Raw genomic sequence first — 19,613 nt, 5'->3', positions numbered from 1 at the left:
AAGTCTGTGGCAGAGCTGTAAACAGAACCCTCAGGTGATGTTTTGAAGGGCAGGCACTTGTCCATAAAAGCAGCCTTCCCCTCCTCCTCCCAAAGCGCAGCTAAAGCACAAGCAGCACACTCTGCAGACTTCAGGTTTTAAAAGCAATCCTGTTTTGGTTTTGAGAACACACACACCTGGACTGATGGTGAAATGGAGTTACAAGTATTATAACATCCACATATCTTCTTGGAATGGTGCCAATAGTACCAGACGCCTAATGATTTCATATTGTCCCCATAGGAATCTGGTAGTTGTGGAGACAGATAAGATGAGATATGGGCAAGATCCAATTTTCCTTAGCACTGAGACATTCCGCTTTCCTGGACTTTCATGTGGATGGTAGACAGAATGAATCAGAAGGGCATTTCTCAGTTTCTTAAGTTCTTTTACTGCAGATTCTTTCTCTCAGCTTCTTGAGAAAGACAATGAATACATGGCTAAGTAGTACTAAAATATTCTTCTGTCACAACCTCCTGGTAAGTCTTGCCAGCAGAGCAACATGCAGACATTCATCAAAAATGTGGTGTGTTGCACTCGTTCCCGTATGTGAAATGAACATTCAGTCAGCTTTAGGAAGGACATAAGTCCAGCACAGGAATGACATGGATCTGTTAGAGCAAGGCCAGAGGAGGCCACAGAGATTATGCGAGGGCTAAGCACGTCCCGTATGAGGACAGGCCAAGAGAGTTGGGGTTGTTCAGCCTGGAGAAGAGAAGGCTGTGGGGAGACCTTAGAGCAGCTTCCAGTTCTGAAAGGAAAGCCAGGAGGGGCTCTTGATCAGGGAGTGCAGGGATAGGATGAGAGGAAATGCCTTTCAGCTGAAAGAGGGGAGTTGGAGATGAGATCTTAGGAAGAAATGTGCTCTGGCCCAGGTTGCCCAGAGCAGTGGTGGCTGCCCCATCCCTAGAGGTGTTCAAGGCCCGGTTGGATGGGGTCTTGAGCAACCGAATACAGTAGGAGGTGTCCCTGCTCATGGCAGGGGGTGGGACTGGATGGGTTTTGATGTCCCTTCTGACCCAAACCATTCTGTGATTCGATTTGTTTCAATTCTATTCTATTAAACTTTCTTTAAAGTCAACATTTATTTTTGATGATGTGAACATATTGTTCCACACTGGCACAAACTGCTCATTTACATCTTTTAACACCAACAGAATGCTAATCTGTAGTAAACAGTCGTTATTAAAAACAAGAACACGCTGTTAATTAGTAAGGGAGACCCTCGGTTCTCTGCTAGCCTGAGTGGGATGAATCACAGCTTTCTATAATGAGTATGGATTACAATGGCATCCTATCAAGCAGAGCATCTCTGAAGAAACCGTAATGCTGCAAGATCTCTGAAACCTAATTTTTGCCTCAAAGCATTTGGAAGTAGGGTGGAGGGGGATTGGAGCAATCTGTTATTGGAAATAAATAGCTCTGGAAGTGCTTACAGCTCCTCAGATGAACACGTCCTGGGGCCAAATCCGACTGTCCCAAATGAAGGCAGAAATTAACAACAAGAGGCCAGCCTTGTTCCTTGGAGATGTGGAGCAGGGAAGTGGGGAGGGAGGGCAGAGCGGCACTGTACCTTCTCCCTGCAATCCTGAGCACACGTATAGAACAGTTTTCAGGTGGAAGAGGGGAAATTGAGATGAGATCTTAGGAAGAAATGCTGTGAGGGTGGGGAGGCCCTGGCCCAGGTTGCCCAGAGCAGTGGTGGCTGCCCCATCTCTGGAGGGGTTCAACGCCAGGTTGGATGGGGCTTGGAGCCCCTGATCCAGTGGGAGGTGTCCCTGCCCATGGCAGGGGGTTGAACTGGATGGGCTTTAAGGTCCCTTCCAACCCAAACCACTCCATGATTCTGTGATTCTTCAGACCAGCTTTTTCACTTCAGAACTGCTCAGATGAGGGAATTCTTTAGGACTGGCCATGCCCAGCACATATCTAAACCAAATGACTGAAGTGTATTTGCAATTCTATGGGAATTATGACCAAGTAAGGGTTTTACATTCTCGATTACAGCTGACAGCCTTCCAGGAGCTAACCTCTTAAATAATCCTGTCTCATATTCCACCTAGGTCATGTTTCCAGATTCCAGATTTGCAAATCAGCGAGGACGTCTCCTGAATTCCAGTATAATGATGACAAAATCCCCCAATCAAAAACTTTTCCAGACAAACCAGGTCTAAGAGCAAACGTCAAAGAAGAGGGGAAAATACAAACCCTTTCTTGATACAACAGCTCCTGGATTGTAGCTGGGTTTGTTAATGGCTGTGATGTTAGCAAAGCCAATCCTGTCCCTCAGCAACAAAATATGCCTTTGATTTCACTGACTTTTGGGAATATTTGGGGCAAGAAAAACCACATCTCACCTAACAAAATCTTAAGACACAAACTATACTTGACGCAGCAGTTGTTTCTCTTCTAAGCTGGAAGACAAGCCCTGCCCTCACGTCACTGGAAAAGTGATGAGACTTATTTCAATTACCTCCTCAAGGAAACAAAGGATCCCAAATTGCAGCCATCTGAGCAGCTTTCCTCACATGGTGGTAGAGACAACAACAGTGCCCACATCTTTCTGACTGCTCCAGCTATCCATGACCTGTGCTGTGCCCTCCTGACATCCCCGAGTTCCCTGGCTGCACGCACAGAGCTGCTGAGCCTCATCCATGCTCAGAGAATCCAAGGCCAGAGCTGTCGTAAAATGACACAGGTGACGAGGCAAGCGTAGCTCTCGCTGCTTTGGAACATTTGCCCAAGTGAGAACAATTACAGAATCCCGATGAGGCTCAAGTTCCAAGAGGTTCCTGCACCCATGCTCTTGGCCTCAGCGGGCTATGAGAACTCGGCTGAACTAAACACTACGAGGGACATGGAAACTCAGCCGCTAGAGGGGTCCCTCTCATCCACTGTTGCACTGACAATAGTGTTGGTCATTTTTTTCTCTTTGATAATGACATCCTTAGTAACCTATTGCTTTCATAAGTGGAAACTGCGAGGTAAAAAACTGCAGAGAGCGCAGGAGGAGTATCAGAAAGACCATGAAAGCAGCCTTTTTCAAAGCACACCCAGACTTGTTTCATAAGTAAAAAGAATCTGCCGTGAAATACTCTCACTTCACCTGAAAAAGGAAATAATAAAAGAATGGAAAATAGGACATTTCCAAGCAAATATATCCTTGTTTTGTCATTTATAAGAGTTGTTAGCAGCCTGGAGATTTCCTACAGCTTTATTATACATATATATATATATTTCTATAGTCTCATTTGTGCAAAGTAAACCTGACACAACCACATATTTTTAATCTCTATTGTATCACTAGAACAGTAAAACTCAACCTGCTGCTCACACTCTCAGAAATCTGCTGGCCAGGGAAAGGTTCAAGGTTGGATTTGGGTTAATGCAAACCAACGTCTGACAGAAATCAGAGCTGTGTTGCTTTGCACTGACCTCATCATCTGGCCAAAGGTTGTGAAATCCCAGGAGAGCCTCCAGCAATCCAGGCTGGTTGGTCCTTGGCAGGAGCTGCCTGATGCTGCATCCTGTGCATGAGGATTCACAGTTCCACACAGAAAGCAGGCAGGACCCAGCCCTAACGTTCAGTAAGGCAGCATTTCATTCATCTAAGGTTCAGTGCCACGAGGTGCTAGTGGCCTTTCAGCCCTAAGAGGATTAAGGACAGCCAGTTAGTGGAACCCAGCTCCCCAAGGAGCAAACGACCCTGAGGCACTCTTTCAACTAGGCTTGTAATTATTTTTACACCAGCCACACAATGACGTGTTTCTATTTTCATAGCCTGTAACATTGTTGGCTGACAGCGGCTGAACATGAGCCAGCAGTGGCCAAGGTGGTCAAGAAGGCCAACAGCATCTAGGCCTGTATCAGAAACAGTGTGGCCAGCAGGAGCAGGGAAGGGATTGTGCCCCTGGACTCAGCGCTGGTGAGGCTGCACCTCAAATCCTGGGTTCAGTTTTGGGCCCCTCAGTACAAGAAGGGCATTGAGGGGATGGATCGTGTATGGAGAAGAAAACAGAGCTGGGGCTGGAGAACAAGGGTTATGAGAGGTGGCTGAGGGACCTGAGTCTGTTCAGCCTGGAGGAAAGGAGGCTTGAGCGGGGACTTGATCACTACCTGAAAGGAGGGTGGAGTGAGGTGGGTGCTGGTCTCTTCTCCCAAGTCACAAGTGACAGGATGAGAGGAAATGGCTTCGAGTTGCACTGGAGGAGGTTTAGATTAGACATAAGGAAAAATTTCTTCACCAAAAGGGTCCTCAGGCACTGGAATGGCTGCCCAGGGCAGTGGTGGAGTCCCCATCTCTGGAGGGGTTCAAAGGTGGGTAGGTGAGGTACTCAGGGATCTGAATTAGTAGTGAACAGGTACGGTTTGACTCAATGATCTCAAAGGTCTTTTCCAACCAAGCGATTCTATGATTATGTGCCAGAAAAGCAACAGATCTATGGTGAGTAGCAGATATCAGTACTATTTTCTAACAGAGTGATGGCCATAAATCACTTAATACTTGTAAATGTTTTAAAGGGTAGAAAACGTGAAGTTACGAACAATGCCCCGGTCAAGTATACAGCTTGCTTGCAGCTCCCACTAATGCTATGTGTATTTTTAAACAAGCTAAAATACTGTGATGATGCTGTAAAGTCACTTCTGTAGGTAAAAAATGTTCTATTGAAAATGTCAAGATGACAGATGTAAATGTTCTTAAAGTGCTATCAACTAAAATTGTGAATTTTCACAGACTGTTCTGAAGGGTTCTGTTACACAGTATGGATCTGTTTCACAAATGTATTTACAGATCATACACGCTGGTCAATGTGAGAACAAGCAGTGCCATTTTATTACAAAATAAAGAAACGAATAAATAAGCAGTGAAGAGCATGTTCAGTAGCAGGAAAACGGGGTGGTTTTTTTAGGGTACCCTGACAAATTATCCAGGGAGACCTTATAGCAGCCTTCCAGTACTGAAAAGGGCTACAAGAAAGCTGGAGAGAGACTTTTTACAAGGGGATGTAGTGACAGGACAAGGGGAAATGGCTTTAAATTGGAAGGGAGAAGATTTAGATTAGACATCAAGAAGAAATTCTTCATGATGAGGGTGGAGAGGCCCTGGCCCAGGTTGCCCAGAGCAGCGGTGGCTGCCCCATCCCCGGAGGTGTTCCAGGCCAGGTTGGATGGGGCTTGGAGCACCTGATCCAGTGGGAGGTGTCCCTGCTCATAGCTGAGGGATTGGAACTGGATGGGCCTTGAGGTCCCTTCCAACCCAAACCATTCCATTATTCTATGATTCTGCTAGAGGGTACACGCTCCCGCTTATCTCCCTGCCTCCCCCAGGCCAACCATATTGTCGTCAGTCCAGGCAAACACCAGCTAGTCAGTTAAAGCCAATCACTGTTAGTATTTGTAAGACCAATATCTCTATTCACAACATGTAAAAGGTTTTTAAACAGAGGTGTTCTGAACACCAGGTGCTGCAGGTGGTTGCACTTTGTTTACAGGGTCCAGGTTTGATCTTACTAAGAAGGGACAACAAAAAGCCATTTTCTGGAAATTGCACTGAAGGGTAATGGAATTACAACTGGAACAATACAAGCGTGCTCCAAAACACTTTAGAAATTCATAGCTGTAAACACTCTGGCACCTGCAGGAGTCTGTGTAGGATTGCAACAGCCACAATGAAAGCCACAACTCAGATTTGTACTGAAGAGGAATCTGTGTCATCTAACGAATCCCCAGGGAGTGTGATCCCTGCCAGCAGCAAATCCTTCTCCTCAGTACCATCCATTCACATCTTTTTTCAAGCTCCCAACAAGAATAAACATGTTCAGCTCCTCCCCTTTGAAGCAGACAGCACTGGCGATGGTAAAGAAACCAAACACACCCCCAGCTGCCTCCTGCCACACCACAAAACACAGCCAGGAGATCACAGGAGTGTCTGAGCCAACAGCAGCCTCGAGGGCGCGTGGAGTGTTCCCTTTTTTAGTACAGCTGCAGAGGAAGGGTTCCAGGTTAATGTTAAGGACTGCTTGATCAATGGGATCAGGTCCTACCCGGCTCCAGGTAACCTGGCGGCCAGACTGGATGCCCTGGAAGTCTCTCCAGAACTCCACCATTCTGTAAGAAGACATTCACAGCAGCTGGACATCAATATCCAAACGTGTTTATCTTTGTTGCTAGCTCATATCCAGACAAGTTAACTTCATGCCCATTCAAACACATGCTTGTAGCCTATTGTGAATGATATGGAAGCTTATCCTAGGGGAAAACTAACACAAAGTCCCACAGTCCAAGAGGAGTTAAGAAACAAGACCAAGGAATGACAGAACCTGGAAGCCAACTTAGTGTTTTAGGGAAAATGGAAGTGGAAATGTAATTGTTGCAGTCCATAGAAAACTAAGTTAAATGGTAATTTGAGGCATAGCTTTACCCCACAAAACAGGTCCAGAGGAGGCCATGGAGATGATTCAAGGGCTGAAGCGCCTCCCGTACAAGGACAGGCTGACAGAGTTGGGATTGTTCAGCCTGGAGAAGAGAAGGCTGCAGTGAGAACTTGAAGCAGTACCTGAAAGGGGCTCCAGGAAAGCTGGGGAGGGGCTTTTTACAAGGGTCTGGAGCAGTAAGAAAAGGGGGAATGGCTTTAAATTGGAAGGGAGAAGATTTAGATTAGACATTAGGAAGGAATTCTTCATGATGAGGGTGGTGAGGCCCTTGCCCAGGCTGCACAGAGCAGTGGTGGCTGCCCCATCCCTGGAGGTGTTCAAGGCTGGGTTGGAAAAGGCTTGGAGCAACCTGATCCAGTAGAAGGTGTCCCTGCCCATGGCAGGGAGTTGGAAAAGGATGGGCTTTAACATTGCTTCCAACCCAAACCGCTCTGTGATTCTATAATTCTGTGAAAGGGTGAGATATAAAATCTAAGGTCACAGAACTGGGTATCAACTCACACGCAATGTAAACCAATGTCTGTATGAAAAACCCTTCCATATTGGTACAAAGTTCCGAGTAACAACCTCCCCTGCATCAGAAATTATTCCAGAGATGAAATAACGCAGCTACGTGCAGCAGGACAGCTGAGCAGCAAAACCTCCGCAGCACTTGAACAAGCAGCTGGATCTGTTCAGTCCTGCAGCCACTCACCATACCAATCCTCCATCCGCTGCTAACCTTTATGCCCCAGTAAGCACGAAGAAGGCAGCCAATGAATAAAGATTTGTGGATCACCATTTGCTTTGGACGAAAAACGAAAAACCTGCTGCTGAGGAAGGGATTGACGGGAAGCTCCTGTGAGGCGAAAAAGAAAGAGATGCGAGCTATTTATTTCACACACCCCTCCGTCCTCTGCATCAGAATTTTCGGATCTCAAGTTTCAAACATCTCAGGATTATGAAATAAATTATTTAGAGACCCTGATCACTCATTCAACTGTGCATCCCTAATAGCTGCTACAAAAAAGCAGGAGACAAATGCTCAGATCAGTGTGTCATTCTGGATAAAAAAATGAAGAAACTGCTGCGAGCAGCAGGCAAAGGCATGTGGCAAACAGAAGCAAAACACGCTTTGATTATTCAGAGGAGCTGTCTGAGCTTTCTTTGTAACATTTATGGAAACAAATGAGAGCTGCAAAGCCACGATGCTGTGCGTGTTATAGACAGTGATTCTCAGACACTCAGCCCAAAGAGCTCAGTTCAATGTATTTACACAAGGGCTGATGAAAGAGTTGCCAAGCAATGCTTCAGTATTGCTACTAGAAAGCATCAATGTACCAAAACCAACAACATCAAAGTGTCTTCTTTTGCTTACAAAAATAATCAGTCTATATTTAGAGTCCTACAGCTCACTCTTAGTGTTGTTTGTAAGGGCTGAAAGCTGTGTTCCAGGCAATAACAACATTACGTTTTCGAAGGATTCAATTCCCAATCACTGCTTCTCTATCTGCCAGGCCTGTGAGACTATTCTGTGTGGAATAACAGATGCCCTTTTCCTAGCGTTAAGCTGGGTGCTAGAGACTGCAGGAGACTCCAGAGGAATGGGAAGTATAGTCCCAAGCACACAAGGACTATTGAAAAAGAACAGGTTAGTAAGATTGAAAAGGAGGAGATGTAAAGGATTTAAACATTTACGAGCATTATAGAGCAATCGGAAGAGACAAAGAGCCATTTATTCAGTACAGGGCAGCTCTGCAATCTGCAGTGACAATTCAGAAGTCAAACCCAGGCTTAGGGAAACAAGATTATCCAGAGCACCTTTGCTGAGAGAGTTGGGGTTGTTGAGGCTGGAGAAGAGAAGGCTGCGGGGAGACCTTAGAGCAGCTTCCAGTGCTGAAAGAGGCTCCAGGAAAGCCGGGAAGGGACTCTGGATCAGAGATAGGATGGGATATCAAGGATATTAAGGATAGGATGAGGGAGAAGAGTTTTAGGTTGAAAGAGGAGAAATTGAGAGGAGGTCTCAGGAAGATGTGTTTCCAGTGGGGGTGGTGAGGCACTGGAACAGGTTGCCCAGGGAATTGGTGGCTGCCCCATCCCTGGAGGGGTTCAACGCCAGGTTGGATGGGGCTTTGGACAACCTGATCTAGTGGGAGGTGTCCCTGCCCATGGCAAGGGGTGGAACTGGATGGGCTTTAAGGTCCCTTCTAACCAAAACCATTCCATGATTCTACAATTTAATTTTCTTTGTAACAAAAATTCAGTAAGACTTTATAGATTGTTACCCCCATTTTCACAGCCTTCAGAGATATGAATGCCCAGAAGTCTGGGAACTGGCGGCTGAGGAGAGTCATGTACTCTACAACTCACTCAAGTCCCCTGGCCATGAGGTCACTACAAGAGCAATGCAATGAGCTTCTGCTGTCAGTGATAACCAGTATGGTGGGCTGTGTCTGTGCCCACAGACCAGCACACACCTTTGAGGCTACACGGAAGAGGATTTCATCGTCTAACCCACCAGGATCCCCAGCATAAAGCCACTTTACCTGCCTGTGTACTGAACCAATGATCTTTCAGCCAGACATCTTTGTTGAAAGGCAGTGACTTTGCCATCACAAAATAAATCACGGAAATTACAAATTCCAAAATATAGACAAAAAACTGGTCAAAAAGTTTAGCAGGCATGGAGGGGTTGGGTGGATATTTGGACTGGATGAGCTTAGAAGGCCTTTTCCAACTTTTAATGGTTCTATGATTCTATGATTCTATTTTATTCCGATTTTAATACAAGTTGTTTTTTCTCTTCCTTAGACATCTATCCTACATAGTTTCTATGATTAATTTATTGCCATTTCTTGGCCTGTTGGCATCCTTAGTCTTCCTGATTAATTTCTGTAACAGTCTCATTATTTCAGTTCTATGAATACTCCATTTCATTTTCCTCCTTCCTACAGTTACTTTGCAACCTTCTTTTTCTCCTCCACCTGGGGCTCTCGCTTTCAATTTAACTCGAGACGGTAGGCAAAGATTGAGCTGAAATCCAGTAATTACACCTCCCTGCCCTGAAAAATAGAATCATTTATTTTCCTTATGGATGGAAGCAGCTGTAAGCTGCTCTGAAATCCCACAAGCACTCCCACAAACCCCAACATTTATTACACGTCGGACTAATAATAGAAGGTGTCAACTGCCATAATTCGAAAGACACATGTAGCTGGGTTACAATAGATCACAACATTGGCAGTTAGGAGGAATGATGAGTGGAATCATAACCCAGCTGCCAGTACGCTGGGCACAACTGGCTCCACCTGCATGAATATTAAACCATCCCCCAATCCAGCACTGACAAACCAGGTTATATTCTCAATCCTTGGCATTCAGTACATGCCCACCCACAGAAACCTCTCCCAGTTCTTTATTTCCTTGAGTTATGTTTACTGTTCAAGTAACTCTTGATTCTTCCCCTCTGCTCCCCATCTGGACTCCTGAATCCCCAACATAAGAAAGATATGGAACTGTTGGAACAGGTCCAGAGGAGGATAAGGAGATGATGCGAGGGCTGAAGGACCTCCCATACAAGGACAGGCTGAGAGAGTTGGGGGTTTTCAGCCTGGAGAAGAGAAGGCTGTGGCAAGGGCTTTTTAATAAGGGCATGGAGTGACAGGATGAGGGGGAAAGGCTTTAAATTGGAAGTGGGGGAGATTTAGATTGGACATTAGGAAGAAATTCTTCACGATGAGCGTGGGGAGGCCCTGGCCCAGGTTGCCCAGAGCACTGGTGGCTGCCCCATCCCTGGAGGTGTTCAAGGCCAGCTTGGATCGGGCTTGGAGCTCTGTGATCCAGTGCGAGGTGTCCCTGCCCATGGCAGGGGCTGGAACTGGATGGGCTTTGAGGTCCCTTCCAACCCAAACCATTGTATGATTCTATGATTTTACTTTCAAGCCTCACATTTTCTGACCTTTCAGTCTTCGCCCTAAGTTCCTGGGATCCTCTGAAGGTTTGGTAAAGCTTCTCAGCACGTCTCCTATACGTGTAAGCACAGCCTGAAATGAAAAGGAAACATGAAAACTACTTGATTTTGTATTCCTGCCATTTTTCATGTCTCATTTTCTGTCTCTCACGAGCAATAGGACAGCCAGCGGTCAGCAGCAGGATTGTGTTAGATTTGGAAGCATCTTGTTTAAAAACTTTGTTGAACAGCGTGGCCATAGATCCACCCCATCAAGCAGGTTTCTTCCCTACGGAGTGGAAGGAAAGACATTAGCCTTTTCAGGGAAGCTGGAAGGAAAAAGGTGAAGCCTCACTTGAGAGTGCAGTTCTCATAGCTTCAGCTATGGATGACTGGGAGTCAAAAAGTGAGAGAGCTCTTCCTTCAGGAAGATCATCCTGAGGAGCAGCTACAGAACTCAGTAAATTCCAGCTTCCGCTGCCTACCATCTATTCCAGAGATATTTCCTCCAATAAAGCTTGAATCTTTGCGACAGAAGACACAGACAGAAGACCAATCCTCCAAGAAGAAACCTCCATGTATCTGAGAGGCCTTAGCCTCCATAACAGCTTGCAGTGTCCTATTCTGAGACTCCCATGCCAAAGGATGAGGAAGGAAGACCAGGATGGGTGTAGTTACCCACTATCACATGTGGGTATTCACCGTTTTGACTTGGATAGCTCATCAGAAACCAAACTGTGAAGCAATAATCCAGACATACCCAAAACATCCTGGGAAAGACCTCCAGCTTTCGTAAAACTCAAATGACTGCATCAGAATGTTCATCTCAAATGTTTCACTAACGATATGGAGCCAAATCCTGGTTTGACTTGCACTGTGTTCAGGTCAATCTGATCTCACTGCCATAAATCAGAGGGAAACCATCCTTATGAATACTTTAGTCACAGTTTGTATAAAATGCACAACAATTTTTTTTTTTTTTTTCAACAACACTTGCTTACTCTGCAGTAAATCTGTTCTTCCAGTTTCTCTTGGATTAAAGCACTTTCCATGAAAACCTTCTTTTGTCGGAGAAAGGTAATCTTGGCTAGCTCTGCTTGCAGCTTCTGGCAGTCAGGGCACACTGAGGATCCATGGATCTGAGCCTCCGTCACCTGAGAGAGGAGACTTTGATGCAGTGAGCAATGCCTGTCTGAGACAGCCACTCCACTAAGAACGATCCATAAAAACACAGACACAGATCCTGTCTACAGACAAACATTGTTTTGTAAATTATTAAGCAATTTTTGTCACTGTATCATGTTCGTGAGCCTATTTGGGTGTTTTCACACCGAACTTACTTGCTTTTACCCAGGTATTACCTATTCCAGCACTGATAACCGTTTCATTTGAATTATCTTCCTGTATCTCAGTTCAATTACAGAATGATCTGTAAGTTATCTTCTCCCAACAGGCAAAGGTTCCCTGATGCTTGAGGTGCCATGGGCATCACTGACTGCTTCCACAGAAACTGTAATGGTCAAAACCCATGAAGTCTTGCAACTGCCAGGCACCACAGCGGTGTCTGGGCAAAACCACCTGTGAGGATACAGCTGTCCTGGCAAAAAAATTGCTTTAATTAGTGCAACTCACTTGGCCCTGGGCTGGTGCTCATACAAATGACAGTTTAGCTAAAGTAAATCTCTGCCTATTTTGTTAGTGCCACGTATGTTCAGAGCAGAGCCAGCCCATCAGTTACTCCTGCTCAATGAGTACCTGGCATTCTGTGAAGCCAGCCTGGGCACACAAACCAGTCTTCCACAACAGCAAGTGCACAAATGCCTGAAGGCTTGATTAAGTTCAATTAACATGTTTTACTCCGTGTTTCAAATACTTGAGCATCACAAAAAGCAACTGTTAATTAGCAATAATACCAACACATATAACTGCCTGGCAGTAAGGAGGCTACAGAAACAGCAATGTTCCTATGCTGAGAGGATACATAAGGCCTTAAATATCAATCACAGAGCTTATTACTATCATTACAAGTTCTAAGAGGTAAATAAACTCTGAAGTAATGAGTTCAAATATCTGTGTGCAGCTCCAGGTCAGAATGCAAACAGAATTCTACCATTTCCTTTGTAATGGTAGAATTCTTATGAATTCTTACTTTATCCACCATTAAATCCTAAGCATACTTAATAGCAACAAACAAACCCCAGTACCTGTGCACTTAGGAAATATCAATAACTTCTATGTGATTTAATTGACAGAGACTCCACCTGCTTACATGAGTGCAATAAGGTGCTACAAAAGCAGTGGAATCAACCCTAGAAAGTGACGTCTCTAGCCTCTTCAATAGTTGACTTCTTGTCCTCTGCATATCATACAATCATAGAATAGTTCGGGTTCAAAGGGACCTTAAAGCCCATCCAGCTCCATCCCCCCTGCCATGGACAGGGACACCTCCCACTGGATCAGTCTGTCCAAGGCCCTTCCAACCTGGCCTTGAACACCTCCAGGGATGGGGCAGCCACCACTGCTCTAGGCAACCTGTTCCAGTGCCTCACCACTCTCATTGTGAAGAAATCCCTCCTTATGTCTACTCTAAATCTGCCCCTCTCCAGTTTATAGCAATTGCCCCTCATCCTATCACTCCAAGCCTTTGTAAAAAGTCCCTCCCCAGCTTTCTTGTGGCCCCTTCAGGTACTGGAAGGTCACTATGAGGTCTCCTTGGAGCCTTCTCTTCTCCAGGTTGAACAACCCCAACTCTCTCAGCCTGTCCTCATATGGGAAGTGCTCCAGCCCTCAGATCACCTTTGTAGCTCTCCTCTGGACCCGTTCCAACAGCTCCATATCCTTCTTACAATGAGGATTCCAGAACTGGACACAGTATTCCAGATGAGGTCTCACAAGAGAGGAATACAGAGGCAGAATCCCCTCCCTCACCCTGCTGGCCAAGCTTCTTTTGATGCAGCCCAGGACACGGTTGGTTTCGGGGCTGTGAGCGCACATTGCCAACTCATGTTGAGCTTCTCATCAACTAGCACCCCAAGTCCTTTCTGCAGGGCTGCTCTCAATCACACCATCTCCCATCCTATCAGATGCAGAGCTAGAGGGAGGAGTTGTGTCAGAACACAGGTAGTGCATGGGGTGGGAAACAGCTGGGCTGCTGAACAGGAAAAGCACTTTGGACTGGGTAAAGATGATACAGATCCTTCTTAACAAAGGAAATGAGGCACCAAAATCTTATTGGATAACCTTTGATTCTTAGTATTTCCTAGTGTCTAGGATCAGGCCTTGAGCAGCCTGGTCCAGTGGGAGGTGTCCCTGCCCATAGCAGGGGAGTTGGAAATGGATGGGCTTTAAGGTCCCTTCCACTCCAAACCATTCCATGATTCTATGAAAGCTGGGACCAGCGGGGAGGTATTGCCTTGGGAATACTTTCAGTGCTGGAGTCACAAAGAGCCCACAATCAAATGTCACGCAGAACACTTCTGTAAATAACAGCCGCAAATGTAACCAGAAAACAAGGCTTTCCTCTTCAGCTGATCCAGAGCTTTTGTGAACTACAATAACTGTCCATCCCGGCCTCACTCAATCACACAAATCACTACTTTACCACCAGCCAGTGTTCTATGATGATTTGATTATTTACCAGCGACAGTTCGGCAGTAATGTCTAACAGGAAAATGACACAGGTAAATTTTGAGATACCAAGCAAAGATCCTTTTCAGAGGCCTGGATCCTACATTCTAGCTTTTTTTCCCAGTGGTTCTCCTAAAACTGCAGGGAAAATCTAATTTGTTCTCTTTCTCGCAGTACCTGTTTCACAGTCTCTCTGATGTTTTTCAGGTGGATTCTGTTCATGAGCCGATCGGGGACAACACAGTTCACAACACTTGTTTCCAGTTTCTTCGGTCTGAGTTCCTGCTGCAGCTTTCTTGACTTGCCCCCGTTTCCCTGCTTGGAGATCAGCTGCTGGCGCATCTTTCTTATCTTAGTGGTGCAAAAAGACGGGAGAGCATCCAGTTCTCCATTCGGTAACTCAGTCATTCTATCAAATCAACAAAAATGTCAGTTACTGTACCAGGGCAAGAGAAGAATTACTGGTCTGCTATTGGTGCGACCTCGCATAGTCTAATAATGAACCAAACCCAGCATCAAGCATTGAGGCAATGGCATCGTAACAGCAGTGCAGAATTTAAATCGAAATCTGGACAGTAACTGTCAGAATTTACACAGTAACTGTCTCTTTGGAGAGGCTGCAAAGAGAGGAGGGATGAAACCCGAAAGAACCTAACTGCTTAATGACACAGAACAAGTATATAAAGCAAGTAATTAAGTCCTATGATGCTAAATAAACTGAATTTCAATCTACCCAATGCAGACTTAGTTTCTTCCTACCTGCAACCACAACCTGCTAAACCAAAATGAATTCATGTTTAGAGAACTACTCCACTACTAACTCTGAGGGGCAAAACTGGTAAATCAGAGGCAGGGTCTACTGAAGAAACTCTGGAGAACAACTCAAATATATTCTGCAACTCAAAGCTGGGCACTTTTTTTTTGTTTTGAGGAATTGTAATTGTATTAGAAAGCTCTACAGCTCTGGGGGTCATTGCCTAAACTCTTTATATGCCCTTGTTTGAACAACAGGTTTCACTCTTCCATCTTCTCTTACCGTTCCCAGTGGCATGCCATAATATATGATGACAGGGAGGATCTTAAAGCCCATCCAGTCCCAACCCCCTGCCATGGGCAGGGACACCTCCCACTGGATCAGGGGCTCCAAGCCCCATCCAACCTGGCCTGGAACCCCTCCAGGGATGGGGCAGCCACCACTGCTCTGGGCAACCTGGGCCAGGGCCTCCCCACCCTCACAGCAAAACATTTCTTCCTAAGATCTCATCTCAATCTCCCCTCTTTCAGCTCAAAACCGTTCCACCTTGTACTCTCCCTGCACTCCTTGATGAAGAGCCCCTCCCCAGCTTTTCTGGAGTACTGAAAGGGTACTGGAAGCTGCTCTAAGGTCTTCCCGCAGCCTTCTCCTCTCCAGGCTGAACAACCCCAACTCTCTCAGCCTGTCCTCGTACAGGAGGTTCTCCAGCCCTTGGATCATCTCTGTGGCCTCCTCTGGACTTACTCCAACAGCTCCATATCCTTCTTCTCTTGGGATTCCAGAACTGGACATGGGACTCCAGGTACAATTAAGAAATGTTTTATAACTGTGCATGAATCGCAGGCTGCCTTGCAGCCACCTATTTGCAACTTTGCACCTCCAGACATTAAAGAAACACTAGCGAAGAGAATAGTAATTTTTAAAACTGACTAGACAACCAATTTAAAAGAGTCACTTGTTTAATATTAATTCATGTTCAACAGTAAATAAGCTCAGAAAGAATTAAAAACTGTCAAGGTCTATCATTACACTGAAGCAAGGACAAAAAGTGATGCTAAGTGTCAACACTCAGTTAAACTCTCCGAAGTCAGTGATTTAACTGCAGAGTGACCATTTAACTTTCAGATTCTCCCCTGGGCATTTGAGGCTAACCTGTCCCGCAGCACAAAGAAGAGATGCAGACAGGAGGATCTGCACACTCACTTTGATGGTTGGTTTCACTTCGTGTGTCTCTCAAATACTCCCTCTTTTCCACCTCCAAACCAGACACACTTGAATGCTCAGCTCCACTTGTGGTGGCAGACTCAAATGTCACTGCACATCTGCCCACTGAGACCCCTTGCCAGTTTCAATCACTGCTCCAGAAGCATGTTTTGGTGGGGCTTGGCTGTCCCGAATCCTGCATTCCTGCACCCTCTTCACTGGATGGGCAGATGACAAGAAGAGCAAATCCAGACACCAGAGCAGACACAGGTCAGAATCATGGATCACACCGCAGCACAGAGTGTTTAGGACATGAAGTGCAATAGACTGGACTGAGAAGCTGCTCCAATTACAGAAGCACTCTGTGTGCACAACCAGAGATAAGCTCATCTCCCTGTCTACATTCCAACCCCTGCTATGTACTTTATCACTAAGTGACCAGCAGAGATTTTGCTTTCTGTATGCAACTACATCTTTAAGAATGTCTTTCTAAATCTGTGTAAGTGGAGGGAGAAAAATAAAGCAAACCTTTATTGAGTTTCCTGTTCCTTTGATGTCCGACTGATTGAACAGGAAAATAGGCAGGCACTTTGTTGTTGTTGTGCTCTATTAATACTCTGTTTTAAGAAAAAAAAAAAAGGTGAAACGGTTAAAGGACAGCCAGTTGTGAAAGGCAGTGACAGATAACTACTCTTCAGCAAGAGTTTAACTCTGCATCTCAAGAGAACATGTTCAGAATTATCTCAATTGTATTCATACAATAGAGTGCCACAGTCCAGGTTAACATTCCGACAGCACCACCAGCAAACAAGACGATGGAAAGGTTTGTGTGGATCACACAGAGCTTATGACAGTCTGAAATATCAAGCTATTTATTACAAATAGAAAAATCCCTCACTACAAGAAGGATATTGAGGAGCTGGAGCGTGTCTGGAGAAGGGCAACGAATCTGAGGAAGGGGATGGAGAACAACAGTTATTAGAAGCAGCTGAGGGAAGTGGGGCTGTTCAGCCTGAAGAAAAGGAGGCTGAAGGGAGACCTCATTAGTCTCTGCAGGTCCCCAAAAGGAGAGTGGATCAATAGTGGGTGCTGGTCTCTTCTCTCAAGTAACAAGCAATAAGACGAGAGGAAACGGCCTCAAGTTACACCAGGGGAGGTTGAGATTAGACATAAGGAAAAATGTCTTCACTCAAAGTGTTCTCAGGCACTGGAACGGCTGCCCAGGGCAGTGGTGGAGTCCCCATCTCTGGAGGGGTTCAAAGGTGGGTAGGTGAGGTGCTCAGGGATCTGAATTAGTAGCGAACAGGTACGGTTTGGCTCAATGATCTCAAAGGCCTTTTCCAACCAAGCAATTCTATGATTCTACGATTAATCAGTCCCAACCAAGTGATTCTATGATTCTATGATTAATCAGTCTCACAGGTGACCTACAAAACTTCTGAGGTTGTTCACTTTTCATGTGCAGACTGAGGAAGACTGCCCTTCCACTTCAATTGTTTTTTGCACAACCACCCCTTTCTTGCTCTTTTTTCCAATTAAAAGGAGTATCTCTAATAAACTTTTTAGAAAGACTGAAGCAGGACCTGCACCCCACCATCTACACTTAGAGTTGCTTGCATAACCAGTGCATGAAAACAGCACCCTTCCCTCCTCCCTTCCCTCTCCATGCACCACAATATTGTGTCGGTTAAAGCCGCTCCATTGTTTTGGCCAACACTGGTGCCCTGTTGCCTCCCTCAGCTTCAGAAATGAAATGAAACATGGCAGACAAACAATTCAGTAATTAACACAACTCATTAACAGGGGGAAAACCATTGCACCCATAAATTCTGGAGTCATGTTTACTGTGGATGAAAAGACTCGACGCTTCTAAGTACCTGTACAGCTAGAGAGAAGAGAACTAAGCAGCCCAGTAAAATGCTAAGGATGACGCTTATATTTAAATGCAGATATGTTTTTTAAAGTATTTACCCAGATCATGTGATAATGCATCACTAGGATAACATCCCTATGTCAGGAGCCCCAAAGCCATGTGTGTTATGCAAGACTAACCATTCCTGACAAAGCAAATGAGAAACTTTGTGTTTAATTACCCAGCTAATTAAACCAGGCTAGTTACCTGGCTAAACATCAAGAGCTTCTATATAAAATTTGAATCACCTAAAAGGTTTACAACCCCTTTCAAAAGACACTAAGAATTATAATCTCTGCTAGAACTCACCAGCATGAGTTTTCATGATAGATTTGTCTTGCTTAATGGCAACTTCTTTTCTTTTCAGATGGATCCATGTGCTCACAACATCTCGTTCCACACCTGCAGAATCCACTGCACCTGACTGCTCACCTACAAGGAGAAGAGGTAGCACTGAACATACATTATTTGTTCATTCCTAGAATCACAGAATCATCGAATGGTTTTGGATGGAAAGAATCTTAAAACTCATCTAATTTCAACCCCTGCCATGGGCAGGGACACCTCCCAATGGATCAGGGGCTCCAAGCCCCATCCAACCTGGCCTGGAACCCCTCCAGAGATGGGGCAGCCACCACTGCTCTGGGCAACCTGGGCCAGGGCCTCCCCACCCTCACTGTGAAGAATTTCTTCCTAAGATCTCATCTAAATTTTCCCCCTTCCAATTCAAAGCTACTCCCCCTCATCCTACTCCTGCACTCCCTGATCCAGAGCCCCTCCCCAGCTTTCCTGGAGCCCCTTTCAGCACTGGAAACTGCTCTAAGTTTTCCCCAGAGCCTTCTCTTCTCCAGAGTGAACCCCAACTCTCTCAGCCTGCCCTCATACGGGAGGTGCTCCAGCCCTCGGGTCATCTCCGTGGCCTCCTCTGCACTCGCTCTAAGGAAAACAGCAGTATTGACCCCAAACCCCAGAGCACATTTCATCCCAATGTCCCTGCGGAAACTGCACCTCGAGCCCCGGGGAAGTTCCGTCCTCTGGAACGCAAACTCAGCGCGACAGGGGCTGCAGCCGCGCCGCAGCCGGCGGGAGCAGGGGCGGCGGGAACGGGCGGGGACGGGCGGGGATGGGGGACGGACAGCGATAAGCAACAACCCCCAGACACTGAGGCGACGGCGGCCACCCCCGCCTCCCGCCCTGCCCCGCGCTGCGGCCGGAGGGGCGCGGGGTAGCCCGGTCCTGCCTCGTGCCTGCCGGTCACGCCTCCTGCCCGCCTCTGCCGCTTCCCTGTCATAGAATCATAGAGTCACAGAATCACCAGGTTGGAGAGGACCCACTGGATCATCGAGTCCAACCATTCCTAACACTCCCTAAACCATGTCCCTAAGCACTTCATCCACCCGTTCCTTAAACACCTCCAGGGAAGGCGACTCCACCCCCTCCCTGGGCAGCTGTTCCAGTGCCCAATGACCCTTTCCGTGAAGGATTTTTTTCTGATATCCAACCTGACCCTCCCCTGACGGAGCTTGAGGCCACTCCCCCTTGTCCTGTCCCCTGTCCCTTGGCAGAAGAGCCCAGCTCCCTCCTCTCCACAACCTCCTTTCAGGTAGTTGTAGAGAGTAATAAGGTCTCCCCTCAGCCTCCTCCTCTCCAGCCTAAACAACCCCAGCTCTCTCAGCCGCTCCTCGTAAGACTTGTTCTCCAGCCCCTCACCAGCTT

At 46.2% G+C, this 19,613-nt stretch overlaps 1 protein-coding gene across 1 annotated transcript in view; it reads right to left on the bottom strand.

Moving 5' to 3' along the window:
- The window catches only part of C10H8orf48 (chromosome 10 C8orf48 homolog), a 79,433-nt gene extending 60,245 nt beyond the window's left edge, over nucleotides 1-19,188 (bottom strand). Inside the window, exons 1-5 of the mRNA XM_054075862.1 lie at nucleotides 18,906-19,188; nucleotides 18,203-18,329; nucleotides 14,206-14,437; nucleotides 11,403-11,555; nucleotides 10,401-10,495 (exon numbers count right to left, since the gene is read on the bottom strand). Of these exons, the coding sequence (XP_053931837.1) occupies nucleotides 10,401-10,495; nucleotides 11,403-11,555; nucleotides 14,206-14,437; nucleotides 18,203-18,329; nucleotides 18,906-19,188 (890 nt within the window). The remainder of the gene's footprint in view (nucleotides 1-10,400; nucleotides 10,496-11,402; nucleotides 11,556-14,205; nucleotides 14,438-18,202; nucleotides 18,330-18,905) is intronic.
- Nucleotides 19,189-19,613: the final 425 nt, after the last annotated feature.

Source organism: Cuculus canorus, chromosome 10, assembly GCF_017976375.1.
Source record: "Cuculus canorus isolate bCucCan1 chromosome 10, bCucCan1.pri, whole genome shotgun sequence".
Taxonomy (NCBI): domain Eukaryota; kingdom Metazoa; phylum Chordata; class Aves; order Cuculiformes; family Cuculidae; genus Cuculus; species Cuculus canorus.
The sequence above is the reverse complement of the archived record's forward strand: the minus strand, read 5'-3'. Positions and strand labels throughout refer to the sequence as shown.